Raw genomic sequence first — 26,756 nt, forward strand, 5'->3', positions numbered from 1 at the left:
TGTACATTTTTAAACCAGCTGAGCACGATGTACATATTAAGAGCCCAGTTAGTTCCAATCTCTGGTAACACTAACTCCCAGCTCAATATATGGTGAAGATCACTGAGTTCACACAATATCGTGAGCCACACAAAACACAAGCATCAATAACAGCTTAACTATCAGAATATTTTTTAAAGGACATAAAATAATTCATTCAGTAAAATTATAAGAGCAGAGAGAAACTGGTTAAATCAAAACCCCTAAAGAAATCTGGCTGGGACTCATGAATTAACACTCCCATGTTTACAAACGCAATCTTTTACCTCATTTGTAGGTTGAAAGTTTATCTTTTTGAAAATTCCTAATGAATGAATTTCTGTAGGTTTTGGCAAATACGCAAATAACTTCAAGGCTACCTAGCATATCTCAACATGCATCATCATGAAAGTGTTCTCCAGAGAGCTTGTTAAACTAACAACCCAATCCAAAGTATTCACTACATTATAGTAAAGTACAAATAGAACCATAATTGAGCCAAAACAAACGGACAGCAAGAGTAACTGGCAGTGATAATATATCCCAGCTTTGACGAGACAAATTGGACAATCTTATAAAGAGAGCTTGGAATTAAATTTGGTCTGGTAGACTATAACCTATGAAACTCTTTAAACTCCCGAACAGATGCACATGAGCACTGTATATATATTCTATACACTAATTGTGTTGTCATATAAAATTCCTATACTCTCAAATAAAAGGAGTAACCACAGGAGATTAAGGTATCTACCCTTACACAATTAACTGCAAATCAACTCTCTTAAAATGATTGCAGGAGATTAAGGGCCACTCAAGGGGAACCTTTTCAGGTTTGAGTCCACAACAATAAAAATATAACATGAGTCCCATGTGGGTATAGCAAACAAAGTAATTTTGAGAGTTGATGGTAAGGGTCAAACTTAGGGCATCTGTTCTATCAAGGAATGGAGTTGGCTAATGTCTGAGAGGGGGGCTGGAGTATGGTCTCATAAATCATTGTAAATTCTGCTCCTATTTTTGGCCTTTCTTCCTCTTCTTTCCAAACAGAAGGGTAGACAGGGCTAATACCTGAAGAGTAAGATGAAGAAGTCTTTTCTTGCCTGGGTCCTACAGGTTAATGTAGTGATGTTGTGTGTGTGTATGTGTGTGTGTTGGGATCAAGATTGGAAGGTTGGGAAAATAAATGCATTTCTAAGCACAGAATGAGTCACACCATTACCCTCTCTCTATCTTATATTAGTAGCAAGTGAGTCTGGAACAGTAAGTTTGGGGTTGTTAAGTATTAAAAATAAAACCATAGTTAAGGTACCTTGTTTAATATGACAGACTCTCTGGGAATTCTGAACCAGACAATATCAAGATTAACTCATCTAAACTTTTAGCCCATCACCATGAGTGTTTTTTGCTTTCTTTTGCTAAAGCAAAATTAAACATGTCAAATTTTTTCAAGTTTCTTCATTATCTGAAGATACTTAATACTATCATTTTTCATTTGATATTACATTCAGAACTTTTTCCTAAGTTTCAACAATTCAGAGTCTGGAATCTGCAAGTAAATAATGTGTGTGGTAGCTTCTGGTTTGTATTCTGTAAGTCTGAATACTCTATCTTGTCTTTTAGGGATGTTTCTGTTCTTGTATTAAAGGTGTCATACATAATGCAGCACTATGGATCACATTTGCAATTCCACGTGAGAGCCATGGAATGAAATTCTTCAGCTGTATTCCCAGCAACTAGAAATCTTTACAGCCTTTGCAACAGGGTAGTGGATTTTCTTAGGGAACCAGTACTGATTTCAGCCCTGTAAAGTTGAAGACAGGGGTCAAATCTGCATACTAAAAGTCACTGTAACCTACAAAACCAGAAGGACTGAATAAAGGTATCCCGTCGACTATCAACATTCACATTTCAAGCCAAAGTGGCAGGAACCTTTTTCAACCTCCTTTAGAGTTAGTTACTGAGCATGTCAAAAAACACTGAGCTACCATAGTAGTCAATCCGACTGACTGGTTGAAGACTATGACTCAGGAGAAAGATAAGAACACAGGTATGCAGGGCGGCTGCATTTATGCTGGTTATCATCTTAGGCATTCAAAATCTAAGGCTGAGTAAATATAGAAAAACAGGATTTCTCCCTAACCTTGAAAATAGAGATCAACAATCTACCCAGAAAGGTTTTGTTAAAAGAGCTGTGATGAGTAGTTATTTTTGGATCCTGATTCCACTAGCCCTCATTGGCTGCAGTTATACCATGTGCTAAACCACATCAATTAGGAAAAATGGACTGTCAAGAAGTCAGTCAGCTAAAAATTGCCAGAAGCTCAATAATCAAATATTCTACTATCAGCTCTTTCATGATAACTGCAAAACATTAATACACAAAAATAGCCATTCTTTTTGTAGATTTATAACACTTCAATATTCTTGCTTAATTAGCATGACATTTACATAACAGTATCTAATTAATTTCTAACTAAGGCACTGTGGGCTAATTAGAAATGCATCATCCTTTTTTAACCAGCTTGTCAATTCCACTCTATCATAATCTGTACATTGTTTACCTTTGCAACATCTCACTTTTCCAGGCTTGCTATTCAAAAGGTGATTTCAGACAACAGATTCATGAGCTACAATTCTCCCTCCACTCTAGAGATTCATAATACCTTATGGGAGTGTTTTTTGATGAGCCATCCTTAAAAAAAAAAAAAAATCTACGCAATGGAGATAGTGAAATAAACTCAACACTGTCTCCTGATGTGGTCATATTAAAAATGCAAAACTATCTTTTAAAAATATTCAAAGAATGTATTTTCCTTCAGCAGTAAAACATTCCTTCTTTAAACATTCCTTTAAAACATTCCTTCAAAATACACAGATACTTAAAATAGTAAATGGTAATAAATATTAAGGACAAACCAGAACACACAAGAAAATAAGCCATCTCTTCACAAAAGAAAACCCTATCCTCCAACTTTACGTAAACCTGCAATTCATGAACTGTTTTAATCAGAAAGGACACACCTAATCTGTCTACATAATTGAGTTTGAAAAGCACCATCGATTATAAATAAGGATACATAAAGATATAATGAGTGGGAATCTAAGTTTACAGAAAATCTTCAGCCCCCGATAACAGCCCTCCCATTTCTCCAAATGAAACTTCCAAATTAAACCATTTACGAAGCTTGTTACAGAATATAAGTGTTAATCTCTCAGAAATTCTAATCCTAACTCACTGCATGATTTTTCACACCATTTAGCTCTAAATTAGGGATTCATGAGAAGGGGATTTCCAAAGTGGGTAAGAAACTGCTACTCGTAAGCTCTCTGTTTTGTTCATAAAAAGGGCCTCTCAACAAAATTTCATTACCATTCCACCCCGACTCCCCCTAAATAATTGTAGCTGGTCAGCTCTGCAAATATTAGTGTGTGTGTGTTTGTGCATGTGTGAGTATGCTTATTAGTCTATCTGCACAACAGAAATAAAGTTTAAAATTCTCCCACACCGCCTTCCTCAGGGAAAAACACTACAAGCAAAATGAAATCAGGGGGGCTTCCCTGGTGGCGCAGTGGTTGAGAGTCCGCCTGCCGATGCAGGGGACGCGGGTTCGTGCCCCGGTCCGGGAAGATCCCACATGCCGCGGAGCGGGTGGGCCTGTGGGCCATGGCCGCTGAGCCTGCGCGTCCAGAGCCTGTGCTCCGCGACGGGAGAGGCCACAGCAGTGCGAGGCCAGCGTACCGCAAAAAAAAAAAAAAAAAAATGAAATCAGGAATGCTTTCCATTTGCCCAGTACTGACAGACTCTTTTACGGTAGTGTGGACATCCCTGTTGGGGCCAGGGTATGTGTTTTGGACGAAATGCTCTCTCTTGACCCAGCAATGGCCTTAATGGCATGATCTTTAGGGGTAGTGGCAAAGTCTTACGCACCTTGGTACCCTAGCATATGAGGTGTTCAAAATATGTTTTTCACTATTGAATGAAAATGATCCAAGCCAAAATCAATTATTGAACATACATATCTATTCAGAAGGGAAATGGAACTATTAATAAACAGTTGATTTTCACCATATTTACATGTTAATCTAGCACAGCAGTTCTCAAACATTTGCATCTTAGGACCTTTTTACACTTAAAAATTATTAAGAACACAAAAGAGCTTTTCTTTATGTGGGTTATATGTCGATTGATATTTAGTTTATCTGAAATAAAAACTGAAAACAAATTTTTAATTTTCATTTAAAATTCACAAAATAATTGTCAGCATAAAAACATTTTTATGAAAAATAACTACAAATTTTAAAAATATGAGAGCAGCCTGGCTTAAAGAAGAAACCTGGATTTTCACATCTGCATTCAATCTGTTACAATGGATTGCTTATATGAAGCATATGAAGAAAAACCACCCTCACACGGATATATAGTTGGGAAAGGAAGGACCTCATGGACACTGTGCATGGGTCCTGAGGACCTCTATAAGTCCTTGGACCACACTTTGAGAAAGACTGGTACAGAACAAAACAGGTTAATATAATTTCCATCTTCTCCACACTCTGCTCACATGCCAACTGACTTGTTCTAGTCCTGCAGAGACCCATCAACGCACTAGTACAAAAAGTAGTAAAAGGTTTGCCCATTCTCAACAAAACATTAATATTTAAATAAATGAAGGCAAGAATAGTGGAATAAACTCTAGAATTATAATTTCAACCCAGAACATTCTATTTCTGCTACTTATGTAGGAAGAGTAAAACCATGTTTCATGTAACTCAAAGGATTCTGAGCAGTTAAATCTGTTTGTTTTCCAGATGTGATCTCTCACCTAGAACCCTTGTAACAAAAAAAGAGCATCCCATATATTAAGATACCGACAAACACTCACCACTAATACTCCGAAATGTGATAAAGTCCAACAGCAATTAACACTGAATTTCTAAGACACCACTATCTTGCGGTTCAAAACTAGAAAGAAATCTTTTTTGAGAGGTCAAAATATCACCTGGCAAATGAAGTCAGTTCTATTTTTAGACACTTGTTTCTGTGACAAAGCATACTTAATATGAATATGAAATCGGGAGCTGTCACTTCTCCAATTTAGACTTCAGTTCTGACTATTTACAGGCTTAACTAAGGCCCAACTCAGGTTTCTATATTTGCATTTTACCATCAACACAAGCATGAATCTCATAACATTAATGAAGAAACCACTCAGTATTACAAGAGCTTTTATTTTTTTGACATATTTTAGCTACCAAGAGTGTTTTCATAAATCTTGTCCTGCGTCTGCAAATGAAAGAATGCACTGCCTTCCTCAGAAAAGGAAGTGACCTGTGCATGTTCTCTATAAGAGGCTTCAGAGAAAATTAAAAAATACGTCTATTTAGGCCATAGGTACTGCCCCGTGGACATTTAAAAAGAATTCTGAACATAGGTGCCCTTCTTCCCTGACCCTGTGCTGAGCCTCTCCTGTAAGTAGCTGTACTACAGCTGGCAATGTGTTCAAAGTGTCAATGACTGAAAGGAAACTTAGCCAAACCTCCTTGCTTTACAGAAGTGAACACTAGCAGGTCTTACTAACAGGACCTTTCTTTGCAAATAATAGTTGAAAATGTCACAATTTGAATTATGTAAAGAAGTGTTTATATTGATATTTGTGAATTTAAAAAATTCCTTGCCAACATGGCATCCTATTGTTTATTAAATCTAAAGAATCCTCCTTTTGACAGATCAAAAAGTGAAATGGTTTATGAAGCAATAGAACATATGAACACAAAACATAAAGTTACATGTAGTCATTTTTTGGCATGGGCAGCTCTGAATTTTCAGAGAGAAGTTCACAAACACCATTGAAATATATTCACGTAAGTTTAAAATAACTACTTCTAACTCGCAAATAGATAGATGACCCTATTATATGATTTTTTTCAGCCAAACACTTCTGTCATAACAAAACTTAGATTTAATTTAAAATCAGCACAGTGTCACCTATTACCTGTATCTAGACAAAATAAAAACAATATGACAACTGCAAAGGGCTAAAGCTATGTGATATGTGGTTGTTCACTGTGACCTTTACTTTCACAGTCCAGTGTAGAGCATTTCATTTAATAAGAACATAAAAAAAATCTGCATTTGCAAAGAGGGGGCAGTGATGATGCTGCTTCAAAACCTAGTATGAATAGCAATAACTGTATAAACTCATTAAGTGCCTGAGGAAACCTTTATGGGAAACTAACCTTTCAGATTTGCAGACTTCTTAAGGGATCCTTGAAAAATGGGTGTTTAAAGTTTGCTAGTCTCTCTTGCAAAGGGGAATCTTGAAGAGGGAAATTCAGGTGATAAAAGAAATACCCATAAGCAGAAACTGCTGTTTCACAACAGGCAGGTGGCTATTTGCAGTTAAAACAACAACAGAAAAGACAGTCTCTCATTATGCTAAAAGCTCTGTTAAAAGAGATGAATTGTCGCAACAACAAGACAACCAAATTTCAAAATTAGGTAGGGCAACTGCCTTTTTGAGTTACTTCACCTTGAGGTTACTGAATGGCACAGAAAACAATAAAAATATTAAGTAGCTGCTCAAAATCAGGTTCAGGCAATGAGAAGCCTCTCTTTAGTGTATCAAAACACATGAGCACATGAAGGTTCTCGAAAGTATGAAAAACTAGTAAACTTTTCTAAATATTTAAATCACTTACTGAGTATTGCCTTGCTGGGTGCTATGGGGCAGAGCAAAGCAGAATAAAATTAAGTCTCTGCTAATTTGGGGTATAACCTCTAAATTGGTACAGAGAGATGATATTCTCATGTCAAAGAGGTGACCAACACAATATGTGATTAGATGTTACAGGGAGGAAGTCAGGAATTCCTTGGAGGGAGCAAGTGTGGATGAAATGGTTCTGAGGTAGGCTTCCAAGAGCATGAATAAAAATGGTAATATGAGTTGCCATGGTGTCTTTTGGGGACAACAAGGATCTGGTTCTGTTCAGAGCTGAGTATCAGTGCTGGGAAAGGTAGGGAGGTCAAAAACAATGAGGTTCCAGATTATGTGGGGGAAGGATGTCTGATACAAGATTAAGAATCTGGATGATCAAATAGGCAGTGATGAGTCAATGAAAGAATTCCCTTTTTTGTTTAACATGATATCAATGGGGATTCATCTGACTAGTTTATTGACTAGGACAAGATTAGAAGCAAGAACAGTCTAAAGATTATGGCTGTAATCCTATGAAAACACAATGGTGGCAATAACAACTTCCCAGACCTTTAATATTTCTCCACTGAGCTAACACTAGAGGATCATAAACAAAGACAAATTAGGAAATATAAACAATATTAGACTAATTAAGAATAAGATTTAGTTTGTGTACTTGGTACAATACATATTCTAAAATTAAGAGCACCTTCAATAGAAAAAAAATTTTAAATATGTTCCAATAAATTTAGAAATGTAGATGAAATAGATATTTTTATAGTAATACTAATTGCCAAAACTAAATGAGGTCAAAAATATAAATAGTCCAATATCAGATATCAGGCTAATCAGTTTTATGAATAAATTCTTCAAGCTTTCAAAGAATAGATACATTACACAATGTCAGAACATAAGACAAAAAGCAGTGTTAGGGCACAGGAAAAGATGAAAAGCTTTCTGAGATTAATGTAACTAGTATCTAAACTAGACAGGAATAGCATGCCTACCATATATAAGCACACATGTACACAAAAGTAACTCAATTATTTAAAAGGTACAAAATTTAAAATAAAATTAGCATTTTGAATCCATCAGTACACTGAAAGAACTAACAGAGTTTATTCAAGGAATGCAAAGATGGTTTAACACTGGAAGTCCATTAAATTAAGAGATTACATATTACAGGAGAAATGTATATGATCATCTCAACAGATGCTGAAAAGCATTTTATAAACATTCCTCTCTGATTTAAAAAATTAACAAGCTAAAAATAGAAGTTTCTTAACCTGATAAATAATATCTACAAAAAAACCTGTAGCAAATACTACATTTATGTGTGATACACTAATATATTTCACATACATTAGTAATAAGAAGTAGTATCAGAGTTAGAATAGGAAATACATATATAAAGCTATAAAGAAGAATTTCTAACAAGAAATGTGTAAGGCTTACACTAAGAAAATAATAAAACTTTACTCAAGAATATTTAAGAAGGTTTGAACAAATGAAGACAAATGATATTCCTATATGAGAAGACCCAATAATCTATTAAACTGTCAATTATTCCCAAATAAACCTATGTTTTCAGTGTAAACTCAATTAAAAATCACACTGTAATTTTTAATAGAATTTGAGAAAGTGCATTGAGAAGAAAAAATGCAAAAAAATAGCCAACAAAATTTAGAAAAAGATAAACTAAGGGGGAACTAGCTCTATCAGATACCAATACACACCACAAAGTTATTTTTCAGTCTCAGGAATATACAGTTAGACCAATGGAACAAAATAAAAGAGTCTAAAAACAGATTTACATTTATAAAATAGTAACGGAATTCCAAACCAGGCCTAATTGATAAGTGGTTCTGACATAATTGGTTGGAAAAATTATTTTGGAAATATAATAATATTTGGAAAAATAATAAAGGTAAATCCCTATACCTCATATATACAAAATAAATTCCAGATGGAATCAAGAGCTAAATATAAATATAAACTGTAAAATATAAAGAAAAATATTTTTATAACCCTGTGATGGAGAAAGCCTTCTAAGAAACACACAAACCTAGAAGACAAACTAAGACCTGAACTTTAAAATCTGTGAATTTTCCAATGGAATACAAGGCACCCAAATCAAAATTAGAAGTCAAGTGACATACCAGAAGAAAATATTTACATGATATGTAACAAATATATAAGAATACATAACAAATATCCAGAATATATAAAGAGCTCCTACAAATCAGTAAGAAAAAAAGGCTAACGAAAAAATAAGCAAAGAATACAGATAGGCAAATCAATGGAGACACAAATAGCTAATAAACATATGAAACAGTGCTCAATCTCACCATCAGGAGAGGTCAGGGAAATGCAAGTTAAGATAAGCTTTTCTTTCGCCTGTTGCCCCCCAAAAAAGAACACCTAACATTGGTAAAAGTATGGGGAAAATGCTCACTCAAATAAAGTGGCAAATAGGAATAAAGCAGTAATGTTATTTTGGAAATTAATTTGGCGGTGTATATAAAAATTTTAATACATATTCTTTGACTTGTTAGTTCCTCTTCCATGTATTTATCATGGAAAAATGATACATGCACCATTACCTATGTTTAAAAATGTTTACATCATATGGTTTATAGCAGTGAAATATCAGAAACAGTCTCAAAAGAAAAGAGAAAATAATAATAATAATAATACAGAATACTACAGAGCAGTTTAAAAAGAATTAGGCTGACCTAGAAAGATCTCTAAAATATATTGTTAAGTAAAAAAGCAAGTTACAAAACAATACGTATAGTATGTTCTCATTTGTATAAAGAAAACCTTATATTTATGTAGACATGTATATAACTGCATAGCAAAAGAATATATATAATCCAAAATAAATAAACAGTGGTTATCTCTGGAAAGAGTGGGAATTTGGGGGGTGGGGAACGGGGTGGAGGCATTAAAAGAATATATACCTTCTAACATACATAAACCTGTATGTCTTTGCTTTACTTGTATACTTAAAAGATAAAATAACTTAAGACAAAAAAGAGGGCAGCAAATAAGTATTTAAAAGTCATGGTTTTGCTTTAATTTTGACTTTATTTTTAGACTACAAAAAAGGTCAGATGACACTCTAAGTGCCTGAACAAGTTCTGATTCAGCTAATAATGTGGAATAAAAGTAATTTCCATAAGAAAACACTGCTAAACTGGTCAGTCCTTTTGCATTTTGACCGGGATTCATTCAATGATCCCATACATTGATTCCTGGTGAATTACAACCATTCAATTCAATACAGCACATAACTGTACGTTATCAAACTGTACTGCAAAGTACCAATCCTTTCAGAACACAAGCCCTAATAAAAGCACCATGCTTTACAGAATCAGCTTCAAGATAAATAAATGCACTGGAAAAAAAAGTACCTTTAAATTAAAATCAGAAGAGACATTTAAAATTTTGGCATTCTTCATTATGGGAAAGAATCTCCCACTTTGATACTATTATATATCAGAAAAGCTCCATCTGTTGTATAATTATCTCTGATAAATGGCCTGATGCTCCAAGCTTCATTAGAGATAAAGGAAGAGAAAGACACATACAAAGAGAACTGTAAATAAATCTCCTCACCATATTTCACTTAAAACCAGCCCAAGAGGAAGGCATGAAATATTTTTAATAGGTAATATTTTCTGAATGTTCTACTAGAATAAGTCAGCCTGTTTTGCAGACTATCTGGTCTTCAAGTAGGCATAGTCCAAAAAGGGAAAACTAGTTTCACTTGGAGATTATTATAAATTTAATTGGTAAAAACAGATGAACATGAAGTTCAGCCACTCAGTGGCAGTGATATTAATTTTCCAAGGGACAGATCTGTCAGACAGGAATGAAGACTAGCAGCCAATGAAGCCCAATTCATGTTCAAAGACCCAAGGGCAGTTTAGCAAGGAAATCTGTTAAAACGTGCCACCAGGCTTCCCTGGTGGCGCAGTGGTTGGGAGTCCACCTGCCGATGCAGGGGACACGGGTTTGTGCCCCGGTCCGGGAGGATCCCACATGTCGCGGAGCGGCTGGGCCCGTGAGCCATGGCCGCTGAGCCTGCCCGTCCGGAGCCTGTGCTCCGCAGCGGGAGAGGCCACAGGGGTGAGAGGCCTGCGTACTGCAAAAAAAAAAAACAACAAACAAACAAAAAAAAAGCGTGCCACCATTCTATTTTTTAAATGCCTGGGGAAGTTAGGCTATGACCAGGAACCAGTTTCCAAGGAAACAATGGAAATCTCTTTGTTCAAAAAAATTAATTTAACATACAGATAAAGAATACCCTCAAATTTCTGTTTTGGGAATCACTGTCATATTAAAGGAAGATCCAGCCAGCACTTGGAAATGAAGCTTTATTCATTAAAAGTCTTCACTAACATTCCAGTTAGTATGGTTCTCACTTTTTCTGTATATTTTCTTTTGGTTACAACAAAATCATCTCTTGGGTATATGTAGTAGAGAAGAACAGGAAAAATTTTCAGCATTATGGATGAAAAAAGGCCCAGAGCTGAGTTCTAGCCCTGTCATGTGACTCAAGGCAGGTCACCATTCAAACCTTTTCCTCATCTGTAGAATAAGGAGGAGACTATCTGCCCTGCCTATGTTGCAGACTGTTAGGATGATCCCAGAAAAATAACGTTTGTCAGAGGGCTTTGTAAAACAGGGGTTGACGAACTTTCTCTGCAGAGGACCATTGGGTCTGTGTAGTAACTACCCAGTTCTGCTGTTAAAGTGCAGACGCAGCCACAGGCAATACATACATGAATGAGCATGGCTGTGTTCCAATAACAATTTATTTGTGAACACTGGAATCTGAATTTCATATAATTTTCACATGTAAAATTACTGTCCTTTTGATCTTTTTCATTTAAAATCATTCTTAGCTCGTGGGCCATACAAAAATAGGTGATGGGCCAATTTGGCCTGTGGGTTATACTTTGCCAACTTCTCTTAAAAACTATTGCTTTATATATGTGTTGGTTGCTGTTTATTGCTTAGTATGTGCCTCTACACAGTTTAGAAAAGTGTTCTGTACGAGGTGGGCCCTCTCTAACTGTTAGATTAGAATGTCAGAATATTTAAAAACAAGCCCATTTCTTGCCATTACTCTTCCCTAGTAGCAGGTATCAGTTCTCTTCCTCTCCTGCCTAGAAAGAAATAGAGCAGCTAACTCTCCACCAACACCTCAATTTCCCTCCAGTACATAGTGGGACTGGCTAACCCCTGCCCCCGCCACCAAAAACCCCACAAAACCTAGCTTTGTATGCATGTACACCATAAGGCTCCCCAGAGGGCACAAGCAAGGATGTCCAGGCCTTTAAGAGCATAACAATAGGAAATCTAATTTATAGGAGAAATAGACAGAAGGGTCTTTTAAAAAATCTTTTAAGTCCAATCTTATAAGACTCTGACTTAAGGTGACCAGTCATCTGCTCATCTTGTTAAGGCTATCTGGGCAGATGCACTGTCTAAGTCAAGAGTAGATAACTAAAGTGATTGCTAAGTAGCAGTGAAGACACAGGTGATCCACTGACACCTTGCAAATTTTTTCAACTGTGACCCACCTAGGAGAAGAAGGGTGGAGGAAGAGGCAGCAGGGGATTACTCATATTAATCTTTTAGTACCCTCAAAGAGACCAGAATTTCATATAATGCATCTGCCCTGACAGCTTTAACAACCATTTCCAGCGTTCTACCCACAACCTGACATTATTTCAAAAGTTGGCTAAAGAAACAAAGTACAGGGCTTCCCTGGTGGCACAGTGGTTAAGAATCTGCCTGCCAATGCAAGGGACACAGGTTTGAGCCCTGGTCCGGGAAGATCCCACATGCCACAGAACAACAAAGCCTGTGAGCCACAACTACTGAGCCTGTGCTCTAGAGCCTGCAAGCCACAACTACTGAGCCCACATGCTACAACTACTGAAGCCCATGCACCTAGAGCCCATGCTCCACAATAAGAGAAGCCACTGCAATGAGAAGCCCGCGCACCACAACAGAGTACCCCCGCTCGCCACGCACAGCAACAAACACCCAAGCAGCCAAAAATAAATAAATTTAGTTTTTTTAAAAAATCAATGTCTCCTAGACTAGATTTGAAGCTTCTAGGAAAGTGTTCTATGCCTGTTTGGGGTCACAGATATCTTTTAAAAAAAAAAAGAAAAAGGAAAAAAGAAACAAAGTACAGTAGCTGATTCAATTTGTTGTAAGGCAGAAACAAACACAACACTGTAAAGCAATTATACTCCAATAAAGATGTGGGAGTTAAAAAAAAAGAAACAAAATAAACCACAATTTATCTCCTCTATGAAAAACCTGGAAATTGAAAGAACAATAAATTGGTAGTAGCAAGAGCATTAAGAAATGTATGTTATTTTGTTCTTTTTAAGTGTTTGCGCAACATTCCTTCCTCTCTAGTTTACTTGCAAGCAACGGCCTTTACACTACAAATCACTACAGAGACAGGCAGCAATGGGGTGGTGCTGGAAAGCCAGGCTGCTCTGTGATGTTGGGCAAGATAAAGAATCATCCTGTGCCTCCATTTTCACATCTGCAAAATAGATACAGTAATACCACCCGCTTTACAGGGTATTATGAATATGAGGTAGGTTAATACAAATAAAAATTTGGAACAGTGCCTGGTACTTAGTAAGTACTCTGGTGATAGCTGTTACCATTTTTATAGCATTTAAGTGTTATGACAAGTCCTTTGGTCACTAGTAGAATTTTGTTTACCAACTGCTTTTTGAAAATGCTTCTAATGGCTAAAGTTCCATGGACTCTTCTGCAGACACACATAAGATGGGATAGGAAGAGACACGTGTGTTTAGACAAAGAAATATCACTTTGAGCTTTTGGACACCTGTTTTATTGACCTCCAGTCAAGGTGTTTTAAGAAATTCTTTTGTATAAAAGTCTGTCCTGTTCTCTGCTTTACACATTCTTGTCAATAGTTCTTACTCTATCTGCAGTCTTTTCAAAACAGCATTAATGTACCCAGACTCTCACCACCTTTCTGTTCTTATATTCATTTAACTTTGAGAAGCAGAAAGCAGATGTAATCAAGAGAATAAGTATTGCTTATTAGGAAGAAAAGTAAAACCTTTCACAAGCCCCAAAGAAGACTCAGCACTTCCAGTTCTACACTAACACTTCCAGTTCTGCAATAACAATGGATCCATAACTACTACAGAGTTTACAGATTACGTAGTACTTGGATTTGGAATCCCAAACCCATCTCCCAGCAACTCCCACACCTTACTTCTCCATGACTCTCTAGGGGAAGCTAAGGACCAACAGATGAAATTCTGGTCTCTTGAGGATACTAAAAGCTTAATATAAGTCATCTCCTGCTGCCTCTTCCTCCACCTTTCTTCTCCTAGGTAGGTCACAGTTGAAGAAATGTACAAGGTGTCAATGGATCAGGCTGTCTCCTCTCACCTGGGTCTTCACCGCTACTTGGCAATCACTTTAATTACCTCCTGTTGACTTACAATGCATCTGCCCTGACAGCTTTAACAAACCTTCCTTACTTTTCTTATCCCTATATCCCCCCCATCCACAAACCAGGCACATATCTCCTCACTCTAGCATAGTTTTCAACCTAGGCAAGATGGCAAAACTCGCCTGAGGAAGCTTTTGCAAATGACGTGCTTATTAACCACTATTCCTGCTACTGCCTCCCTTTCACCCTGAAATTATCATGCATCTGTTAGGGAGAACCAACCAGAAACTCAAGGAGAGACGTATGTATCTGAAAAGGTGACCTTGTGGATAGAGACCTAATCTTATTCATTTCTGTACCCAGCACTTAACCTAGTGCCATTTAGCAAAGACTGCTAAATGAATATACAAACCACTGAAACAGTTTATTAAATAGTTTATTTAGAGAATTAATCACATGATCGCCAAATCCAAATTTTTCTTGTCAGCTTACAGTTTCCTGAAGCATTTTCACAATGTTGAGGCAATATACTATAGTGGTTGAAAGCACAGGCTCTGGAACCGAATCAGTGGGTTGGAGCATGAGCTACACTGGGCAGCAAGAGCTCTGAATTTTGGGTAGAAGTTACTGAACCACTCTATGCTTTAACTTCCTCATTTGTAAAAACAGGGATAATAAAAGCACCTACCTACTGTGAGAATTAAATGTTAGTATGTGTAAAGGGCTTAGAAGAGGGCTTAGAAGATAGACAAACACTTCATAAATATGAGTGAATATTTTCATTATTATTAATAATATTATTATTTCATTATTAATATTTCATTATGAGTAGTAGTATTGTGAGAATTAAATGTTAGTATGTGTAAAGAGCTTAGAAGATAGCCAAACACTTTATAAATATGAGTGAATATTTTCATTATTATTAATAAAGCCTACACCATACATTGAAATTTGTTCCTTGCCCACTATCATTTGCCTCCTCTCTGACTTCTTCAGTTGCCTCCTCTGTTTTGGTTTCCCTCTAGGTTCTATTCTCACTGCTTTTCTTTCCTCTCACCTTTGGCAATCTCACTTAACCCCTAAGGCTTTACTTATCATCTGCATGTGGATGAAGCCAACCTTGACTTCTTTCTCCTGAGCTCCAACTCAAACTGCCCAGTTGAACACTTAAGTCATCATTAAACCTCATATTAGCAAATCTCCTCCTCTCTCCAGATCTATGAAAATCCAAGGTTTACAATAATGAGCTCCACAAGAATTAGGAAATGAGATTAGACTCTTGAGAGTTTCACTTGAAGAGTTAAACACACAATGGTTTAAAGCAGTGATGTCACCAGAAAGAGAGAATGGATCTGAAACTGGTAGAACTACACATCCTTAATCAGATTGAAGGTATTTATGTATATATTGAAAGGAAAAATGGGGCAGTCTACAGCAGCCTAGAGTGGCAAGTTATGGAAACACAGGAAGTACTGTGTCCTAGGGGCTCCAGAGCTCAGGGTAGGTCTAATCCCCAGCAGAGGAGGGGAAAAGGGCATAAAGATGGAATCTTGTACTGAATGTAAGACCTTCCCTATATGTCCTCAGAGTGCACCTGACAATCAGCGTGACTCAAACTTTCACTTCATCTAACTCCACACTCTGCCATTTGCTATGTAAATCCTCGTTATGGGTCTGCTTCCCATAAAAATCTGACTCCGGAGAAAATATTTTAGTCATACAGTCATATGGATATAGTGTTTTTATTTTCAATCCCTGTTATAAGGATATTTCATGATGAATTAATCAAGTAACTTTTGGTTACCATGTGAGTTTCCACATACCTTAATTTCACAAAAAGAAGTGTTGATCTTACCAACATGAATATTTCTATTCTCTGTGGCAGTTATATTTCACATTGTGAATTAACTAATTAAAAGCATGAGTTATAAAGCCAAATGCCTGAACTTGAATGCTATTCTGGTTACTAGTTTGCTACCGCAGGCAAATTACTTGATCTCTGTGCCTGTTTCCTTCTATGCAATGGGGAAACAGTACTTACACCTCAATGAGTTGTCATGAGGAGTAAAATAAAAAATATGCAAAACATATAGAACAGTGTCTTGCACATAAAGTGCTCAATTAAAGGTAGCTGTTGTTATCTCAGAGCACTTGGGCTGCTCAAGTTGTTTTGATCCTGGCCTGATCCTGGTGTGTGTGAATCCAGTCAGATGCCATTCCATAAGATGAGATTCTGATCAGCTCCAAACTTTCCCTTAGACAAGGAGTGCCTAACCAAAGGCCATAGTGAGCTTTAGAAAAAATTTATTCAAAATTGAGTATAAATGGTTGGTGTGTATTTTTCTGAGACAAGGGGCCAGAGCTTTCATCAGCCTCTCAATAAGTACACAACCCTCAGGCTTCCCTGGTAGTGCAGTGGTTGAGAGTCCGCCTGCCGATGCAGGGGACACGGGTTCGTGCCCCAGTCCGGGAAGATCCCACATGCCGCGGAGCGGCTGGGCCCGTGAGCCATGGCCGCTGAGCCTGCGCGTCTGGAGCCTGTGCTCCGCAACGGGAGAGGCCACAACAGTGAGAGGCCCATAAGTACACAACCCTCAACAGATTTTTAAAAATGAAACAAGGGCCTCCCTGGTGGCGCAGTGGTTGAGAGTCCGCCTGCCGATGCAGGGGATACGGGTTCGTGCCCCGGTCTGGGAGGATCCCATATGCCACGGAGCGGCTGGGCCCGTGAGCCATGGCCGCTGGGCCTGTGCATCCGGAGCCTGTGCTCCGCAACGGGAGAGGCCACAACAGTGAGAGGCCCGCATACCGCAAAAAGAAAGAAAAAAAAAAAAAAATGAAACAAAACCTACTGCCTTAACATTATCACTACCATTTTCATCTTTTTTTCTCCTCTTACATAATTTCAACACCTTTGCCTAGGCCTCTATTCAATAGGTTACAATAATTTAAAAATTTTCTCTGTGCAATGTTATCTAGTATAATCCTTCCCATTTTCAATACTGCCATGCTACTTCTGCAAAGTAACTGTAGTAATATTACTTCCTTTGCACAAAAACATGACTACTGTCTAACATCCAAATATCTTCGCTGAGCATTCAAGCCTCTATGGCACGGCCACAATCTACCTGCCCAGCCTTGTCCTCCATAAATGGCCCTAAAGGAGTCACTTGCCATTGCAGAACTCCATGCAGCTTTCCTCCATATTGTATCTATCTTCAACAGCACCTTCTCCAGTAAACCAACACCCTTCTTCAACAGTCGATGTCTTCAATACGTAAGAAAGACCATTAAAATAGGTGCATACAACCATGTATCAGGGTTTCTCAACCCTGGCATTACTAACATGTCAGGCTGGATAATTCCTTGCTGTGGAGGGCTGTCCGATACAGTGTCAGATGTTTACAGCATTGGGGGAGGGGGAGGGGCAAACTCACTCCTGGTTGAGAACTACCGATATAAGAAATGTATTTAATTTCCACTGCTAAACAGTAAATTCTTTGAGGACAGGAACTATGGCCTTTTTTACCTTTATATTCTCAACTTTACCTAGTACAGTGGTTTATGATAGGGGTTTAGATAAACATTTGTTCTCTGCTAATCTTTCCAAAGTTAGTAGACAGAACATTCTAACCTACCATATTCTAAGGATTTCTAGATATTCATTAAATTTGAAACACCAGATTTCAACCTGTTAAGTAAAGCTTTTAAAAGGCAAAAAGCTGCTATGTCATAACATCACTACAATTTTCAACAAGCCCTGTCAGTTACAGTTGTGCCCTAAAGGAAACGGTTACAGCATTATAAAGGTTAAGTGGACAATGGACTTCCATATCACATATATGATAATAGTATTCTGTCACTGAGAACTTACAGAAGAGTAAAAGAAACTACTTCCTCCTCCCTTCAAATATCCTATGTTCTGTGAAGTATATAGTGTTATCTCATTAACTGCCTAGAAACACCTGAGGCCCACTTAGTGACAGAGGCAAGGCTTCAATCAAAGGTTCCTAAATCAGGTTAGGTTCCCTAGACTAGTGGTCCTCAATTCTTGCTGCATATTTGAATTCTCTGAAGAATTAAAAAGAACAGATCACTGAGCCTCACTCCAGACCAATTAAATTACAGATTCAGGGAATGGTGCTGAAGATTAAAATTGTTCTAAAAATCCCCAGTGGATTCTAATTTACAGCCAGGGCTGAGAACAACTGCCCTAAACTGGTTCAAAACCTCGTGTACCCTGACAGTTAACATAAAAGGCAATCCTTTAAGAAAACCTTAAGCGGGCTTCCCTGGTGGCACAGTGGTTAAGAATCCGCCTGCCAATGCAGGGGACACGGGTTCGAGCCCTGGTCCAGGAATATCCCACGTGCTGCGGAGCAGCTAAGCCTGTGCACCACAACTACTGAGCCTGGGCTCTAGAGCCTGAGAACAACTACTGAGCCCGCGTGCCACAACTACTGAAGCCCACGTGCCTAGAGCCCGTGCTCCACAACAAGAGAAGCCACTGCAATGAGAAGCCCGTGCACCGCAACGAAGAGTAGCCCCCACTCACCACAACTAGAGAGAGCCCGCACACAGCAACGAAGACCCAACATAGCCAAAAGTAATAAATAAATAAAATAAAATTTTTAAAACACACACACACACAAAAACCTTATGCTCAATGGAAGGCGGAAACTTACTCTCTACCTTGCTGACTTGGGCCTATATGTTAACACTTAATCTTGAATTGAAAGAGCTGCTATCATTTTTTCTGGAAGAGGCATTAACAAGAAACTCGTGATATGATTCTTAGGCTGCTTTCTCTACCACTTCACAGGATCTGAGACTTACACTCCTCTTTACTTGGTGAAGTTACATTCAGTTCTGTCGGAAGCGTCTGCTGGCTGGGACTAAGAGTTGGCGTGGTTATCGAGGTATTGCTGTTGTCACTGGTGGTCTCTTCGGAAAACAAATCTGATTGGCTGTTACTTGTACTTGGAGCGGAATCATCGTCTGGTTGTTTCTTTTGAAAATCTGAAGAGAAAGAGTGAGAAAACCAGTTTAAATAAGGAGTTCACAATTGCCTTGGGTATTAGAAAATAATGCAAGTTAGTATAAAAATTAAAACTAATTTGGGTGATAAAAAGAATTGAAGTAAAATACTGGTCAAAAACATAGAAGATTGGTGGAGGGTAAGTGAGTTAAACATTTCCAAGATGAGTGGTAGACATACTGATTTTAATGTAAGACTCTGCAAAGCCAAATACATGTTAAAATTTTAGGGTAGGGGTAATCAAGGATAAAACAAATAAAGAAAAGTTGTTCAAACCAATAAAGGACAGATGAGAAGGAAAAAAACAGCAGAGGAAAAAAGGGTAAATAGAAAACACATAATAATGTGGTAGAAATAAGTACAGATATATCAGTAGTGGTAATAAATGTAAACAGACTAAACTTAGCAGTTAAAAGATAGGAAATTCAGACTGAATAAACAAAGTCCCGTTTTATGTAGTTTCCAAGAGACACACTAAAAACATTAACATGAGAGAAAACTTTCAAAGTATATAAACAAAATACCACCAAATACAAATGATTAAAAAGCCAGTAATAGCTATAGTAGGAAATGCAGACTTTTAAGGCAAAAGCATTATTAGAGATAAAGAGGATCATTATATAATAGTGAAAAAAAATTACCAGAAATATAAAACAACTCTTAATCTGTATGCACCTAATAACAAAGCCTCAAAATATGTAAAGCAAAAATGATTGTATCTATGGGAAACTAACAATTAGATAATGAATTATTTTCAAACACATTTGGAATATTTATAAAAACTGCCTAAAACCTGGAAAAACCTTGACCACACATTAGGTTATAAAGCAAAAGTCTCAACAGATACCAAAGAATTAGTAAGATACAGGCATTATTAATTGACCACAGAGCAATTAAGTTAAAAATTGGTAATAAAAATCCTATATATTTGGAAGTTTCTAAAATACACTTTAAACTCATGGGTCAAATTAGAAATTAGAAAATATGTATAATTAAATGATAATGTAATTACTACTTATCAATATCCATTAAAGATAAAGATGCACATACATTACCTATATCTATTACCAGGTATATGCCTGACAGAAATTCAACACACAGGTACAAGGATGTTGATTACATACTGTTTGTAATAGTAAAAAGTCAGACCTAAAGGACCATAAATTATATTATATTCAAATAATGGAATAATGTACACAGTGAAAATAACTATTGCCACACACATCAACATGAATAACTCTCAAAATTATAATGTTGAACAAAAAAGTAAGTCACTAAATAACATAGTAAGACTGTACTGCACAAACCTTAAAAACAGGCAAAACTTCAAATAATATATTGTTTAGGAATATGTATCTATAAACACTAAAAAAATTAACACAATTCAGGAGGATGGTTATGTCTGAGATTTGGGAGGTGTGGGGGGTGTGAAGTGAGAGCTATGCAGAAATATTCAAAATTATAGGCAATATCCATTGACAGAAAATAGATTAAAGTGATATATTCATTCATATGATGAAATACTCTATGGCAGTTAAAATAAATGAATAGAGCTCTAAGTACAACAGAAAAATCTCAAAAACAATGTTGAGAGAGAAAAGCAAGCTACAGAAAGATATATATCTAATAATATTTATATAAAAATTTAAAATATGTAAAAATACCATATATTGTTTATTGGTACATAATTACAATATAAAAACATGTGGAAATGATACACCAAATTTAGGATAATAGTTATCTGGGGGTGGGAGGAACCAGGATCTTCAATTCTACCTGTAATTTTTTTTATTTCTTAAAGCTAGTGGTCAGTGTATGACTGTTTAAATTATTATGTTTAGTCTTGGTATGTTTCATTTTAAAAAATCTTAGACTAGTCTATGAAGTACAGATTATACTTCACTGCGTCAATTCAGAAAATTCTGACAACTCCATTTTGCCTTATCTTTTGAACCAGAGAAGCTGTTGCTATTATGCTCTATAACCTCATCAGAATCACTATTCTGACATATTCTGAGCATAATAATAGCTAGCTAGCATTTATGTTGCATTTACCATGTGCCAGGCACTGAACTAAATGTTTTATGTATTTAACTCATTTACTTTAATCCTCTGAACAACTCTTAACAAGGGAGTTATAATTACCATCAGTTTACTGATGAAGAAACTGAGGCTCAGAAAATTTAGGTAATTTGTTCCAAGTTAATAGTTAGTAAGTAGCAGGATCAGGATTTAAATACAGATCCATCTGACACAAAAACTCATGGTCTTCAGTCTCAACCACAGGATGTAGAATGGTGTGCATTAGACTGGCCCAAGGAAAAGGCCTCCATGTCAAGCCCTCACCCATTTACAGCACCAATGGTGAATGCAATGAATTTAGCCAAAGAATTGTTAACCTGCTGTGCATGCCCATCAGTGATCTAAAGCCTCTACTGCTTCTGTGTATTTATTTCTCCTAGCCACTTTCTTATTCTTCAGTGTTTTGACATTTCAAAATGGCTTATTATCTCAATGTTATTTGTACAGCACCCTCAGAGAAAAAGGTACTGTATAAGTGGAATAAAAATATTGCAAATGATGCTTCTTTTTTTATACCATATCATATCTCATTAGCTCTCCTATGTCAATAAATCATTGTGTCCCTCCTATAGCCACCTCTCTACCATTTAATTGGAAATGTTATAAGACCCTAAAAGAATTGAAACTGAGTCATCATTGTACTATTTAACAGAATCCCCAATGCCTCGAGACAGACAAACACATAGAATCACTCACTGAGGCACAATAACCCTTTGAAGTTAAATGATGTTGGTGTCTAAAGACAATTACCAGGTCCCACCTACACAATCTCCAGCCCATGTCTGCCACATCCCTTGCATGATGTTCAGGTACTTTTCTTTAAGTTTTCTTTTGTAAATCTGCAGCTGTCATAATGCACCTTCCTTTAACCTATCCTCCCACTGATGCCTTCTTCTGCACCTCCACTGGACGATGGTGTGAAAAAATCATGAGGCTAAAAGTAAAGATTACAAACCAAACTGGCTGCAAACAAGAGAACTCAGTAGAAGCTTTACACATTCTCCATTTCAATTCAATAAAGAAACCAGAAATGACAGAATTTTACAACCAGAATTAACTTTAAAGATCTAGCTCAATCCTCTCAGTTTACAGATGAAGAAAGCAAGAGCCAAGAAAGTTAATGCAACCCACCAGAAATTCAGTTAATTATAAGAGTTTTCTAACTCTTAAGCCAAAGTTAGCAGCTTGTACGATACAGAGAGCTTTAGTTGGACCTGGATTCAAATTCTGATTTGGCTATTTACTGGGCATATGGCTAAAAGCAAACTGTTTACTCTTTTGTGGCCTTGTCTGTAAAACGAAGGGAGGGAGTTATTTCTACCTCTCAGGATAGTGTGGATTAAACAAGGTAATGTACATAAAGTATCTGTGCATGGGTACTCAAAAAATGATAGTCATTAAAGAGAAAAGGTATTTTCCTGGTTTAAAGAAAGAACTATCTCTTCCTTTTAGCCCTGATGTTTGCATTATAGTTCTTACTCTCTTGTTCCTTTCTTTCTGAATCATTCAGCATCCAACTTCTGACTACTGACCAAAAGAAACAGAAGGAAAAAAAATCCCAGGAGTCTACTCCAAGGACAAAGGGGAGCAGATTTATGTCCCATGTAAAAAAGTAAACAATAAAACAGGTAGAGACTGCCTCTTGTTAACTCCACTCTGGAAAGCAGTGCAGGAAAGGAACAGAAATAGTCACTCTAGTTGATCCAGACACAGAAAAGACTTGTTCACTTGTTGTTTTACAGTTCTCATATAAATGGGAAAACTAGAGCTCTCCAAGCTTATCTATCTCTTTAAGAAAAAAAATTAGGAAAAATTATCTACTTTTGTAAATTGTTAAGAGTTTATGGTATACACAAAGGTATAAACTTGGTCTTGAATAGAGTTTTTCCAAAATAATCTGCTATTTGTAAAACCTAAGTAAAAACCTTTGAATTTTAAAGGGACTGCTGTTGAAAAGTGAACAGAAGCCAAGATCTTGGCAGCTTACCTTATTATCAACTAAGAGAAAAAAAAAAAAAAAAAAGCCCAGCTTGCAGGGGTGACTTTTCCAGTTCCCACATTTCCATTCCCAGGCTCAAACCCCATCTGACTCTATATCACAGATTACAACTCCACATTCCCACTGGAAGCTTTAATTTGGTATTTCACACCATAAAATGCTTCATGTTTGCAGTAGCCAATTAAAGTAAAATGGAAGTGTTGACAATAAAAATTTAATTCTGATCTCTCAAAAGTTTGGTTCATGCAAGGCATAGTATAAAAGTCTCCTTTAACAAAACAGGGTCCTTTCTCTTTTCTTCATCTCTTCTAATTTATCTCCATAACAGACTACAGCTTCCATTCATAAGCACATTTCTATGTTTTCAAAGCTTCACATTCCCACCCCAACCACAAATCTTAGATATCTTATTTTAAAAAGCTACAAAGCTGTTAGCAGTAGCCAACCAATTCATAAGCCAGAGTGCTAGCCTCCTAATTAAAATCTTAATAAAATTCTAGTATTTGAATGTTAATCTGGGTTAACAGCCTCAGAAAAAGACAAACTGGTTTAAATAAGAATTAGCAAGAACCAGAGGACAAACTAATTACTATTATTAAAGCCTTAAAATGCACTCGCTCACCATGGATCCTAGCTTATGGGGAAAACTGTGATCTGCTCAATGTGGCTGTGTTCATTTAAACTTTGTTTCATGAGTAATCTCTTCTAACTTCTTTAAAAAACAAAAACAAAAACCTTTACCCTACCAAATTCTCTCTCTCGATGATTCCTTCCCTTTAAAATTCAGACTCCATCGACTGATGATACTGTTTTGATACTGACTGATACTTTCAAACAAGTTTTTAAAATACACACACATGTGTATGTATATATACACACACCCACATACCATATATATATCCCGTTGAGGATAAATGACTCCTGTCCTGTGTTCCCTATCTATGCCCACAAATCTGTCTACTTTGAGGTATTACCTCAGAAATTAAAAGGGACCTTGTCTTCTGTCCTTTTCTGGGGATGGTGCCAACATTCTCCTAGAGACTGAAGTCAGAAGCCTGGGAATCATCTCAGACTCCACATTCTCCCTCTCTTAATTCTACATCTCAAAAATCACCAAGTCTAGTCTTTACCACTCCTAAATATCTCTGGAATCCATCCACTTCTCTATTTCCGCTCTAATCTAAGTCATCATCATCTGTCAGATTCCTTCAATAGCATGCTAACTGATTTCTTTGTACCCTATCCTCTCTTGGCCCACACTCTAATTCATTCTACACAAAGCAATCAGAGTGATGTAAAAAACAAATTTTGACACAGTCATTTTCCTCCCTAAACCCTGAATGAGTTTCCATTACCTTAATAATCATATCCACATTCCTAAACATGGCTTACAAGTTAGAAGTCCCTCCATGAACTGGTTTCTGGCTCTCTCTTCAGTCCTGTCTTAAGCCACTGCTCCTCCTCTCCCTCCTCCTGTTTCAGCCATACTGGAGTGCTTTTGGTTTTTTCTGAACACGATTCTTTTTCTCATCCTGGAGTACTTTGATCAGGCATGTGGGAGACGCTTTTTCTTTATCTTGCTATTCACCTTGGTAACTCCTACTCATTTTGAACCTTAACTTAAGCACTCTTTCCTCAGGGAGGCTCTTAAGATTAACCACAGAAGACACTTAATAAATATTTCTGGGTGAATGAATGAATGTCTTATTAACTGTACATCCCAGTCCCTAGCAAAATGCCTGCCACACAATATACAATATAGATTTGTTGAATTTAACTTATTTGATACTGGTGAACATACCAAGTTTAAAAACATTTGTTCTCTCAGACATTAATAAGTAGACTTCAAATTGCTATAAACTGTATTTCTAGGAAACAGGAATGCAACTACATACAGTAGAAATATTAAGCACCCCCGTCAATAAGCAGATGTATGAATTTTACAAACTATCCCTGCACATATAAACCTTTTCTTCCTTACTACACACCACAGGTAACTGGTTCTGATAGAACTCAAAAGGTCTCTCAAGTCCTGTTTGCTTAGATTCAAACCACAAAGCTGCAAGCTTTTATTTCAGAATACTAGAAATAACACTAGACTGGCTCCCAAAAGCATGTTTTCAAATGCTTCCTGCGAAAGTAGGCAGTAGAGAATATATGAAGGTGACAAAGCTTATAAGCAAAACTCTTATCAGTAATTAAGCTTATTTTATAATCTGGTTTATCACTGAAATTATACAGTCCCTAAATTCTTCACACCTATAGCGCCTACTGCTCAGAATTGTGAACTAGCAAAAAAAAAAAAAAAAAAAGTTATTTGGAAGAAGGCTTGTTTCTTTTTTTTTTTTTTTTTTTTTTTGCTGTACGCGGGCTTCTCACTGTTGTGGCCTCTCCCGTTGCGGAGCACAGGCTCCGGACGCGCAGGCTCAGCGGCCGTAGCTCACGGGCCCAACTGCTCCGCGGCATGTGGGATCTTCCCGGACTGGGGCACGAACCCGTGTCCCCTGCATCGGCAGGCGGACTCTCAACCACTGCGCCACCAGAGAAGCCCAGCTTGTTTCTTATACAGCATTTATTGCGCAGACTATACAGTTTTCCCAGCAACAGTGTCTCATATTCATTTACAGGGCATAAATTAACATGTAACATTATAGCAAATACCTAACAATCCATTAGTACTACAATAACATTAGTACTACAATAACACAAGAGACACATTTACCTCATTTTGGTCTAACCTCAAAAACGTGTCAATTTTCTAAAAAACTGAAAACACAAGAAGTTTTCTGAATATTGTGACATTAATCTAGTTTCAACAAAATGAGAATTTGATGGTGTGTGTGCATATACATACATCCTACACATACAGCTCAACCATCAAAATAAACAGTAGAGTAGGCATATTGTGTAAATATTAGACAAAGCTGACAAAATAAAATAGGCAAATTAGAACCAAAAAACGAAACAAAAACCTCTGACCAATCTGTTTACAGCTGATCCTTGGTACCATTTAAAGACCTCCCTCAAACCAACAGTCCTTACTGTCATTCATGAATCATCAGATGGCACAGGTGTGGCATGAACATAACTGCTGGAGAGGCTGGAGCCCGGAAGATTTTTTTCAGTTCAGACCGAAGGTTACAAATGCCCCAGAAAGACTTCAGTGACAACAGAACAGAAAATTAGAAAAGCTTTGGGAATGCACTAGAAAAAGAAAATCCTCCTTTTTTAGATCCTTGATTGTTTTTATAATTGTATGCACAGTCTTCATGCTACCAGCCCTTCATTTTACCATGTAGAAGTGACAGGAGAAAAGACAAAACAAAGACAAAACTCCCTCTCACTGGCCCTCCCTTTTGGGGAAGTGGAAGGAGAGCAGTGTTTGTGCTCCTGCCCACTGATACCCTTGTAATTTGGTCCTCTTTGTCTTTGCTCCCCTCCATTGGTGATGGG

General features: G+C 37.1%; 1 protein-coding gene across 1 annotated transcript in view; it reads right to left on the reverse strand.

Moving 5' to 3' along the window:
• The window catches only part of ZFAND3 (zinc finger AN1-type containing 3), a 331,407-nt gene that overhangs the window by 59,982 nt on the left and 244,669 nt on the right, over positions 1–26,756 (reverse strand). The window contains exon 3 of the mRNA XM_060109200.1: positions 19,021–19,203. Coding sequence (XP_059965183.1) covers positions 19,021–19,203 — 183 coding nt within the window. The remainder of the gene's footprint in view (positions 1–19,020; positions 19,204–26,756) is intronic.

The sequence above is a fragment of the Mesoplodon densirostris genome, chromosome 10 (genome assembly GCF_025265405.1).
Source record: "Mesoplodon densirostris isolate mMesDen1 chromosome 10, mMesDen1 primary haplotype, whole genome shotgun sequence".
In the NCBI taxonomy this organism is placed as follows: Eukaryota; Metazoa; Chordata; class Mammalia; order Artiodactyla; family Ziphiidae; genus Mesoplodon; species Mesoplodon densirostris.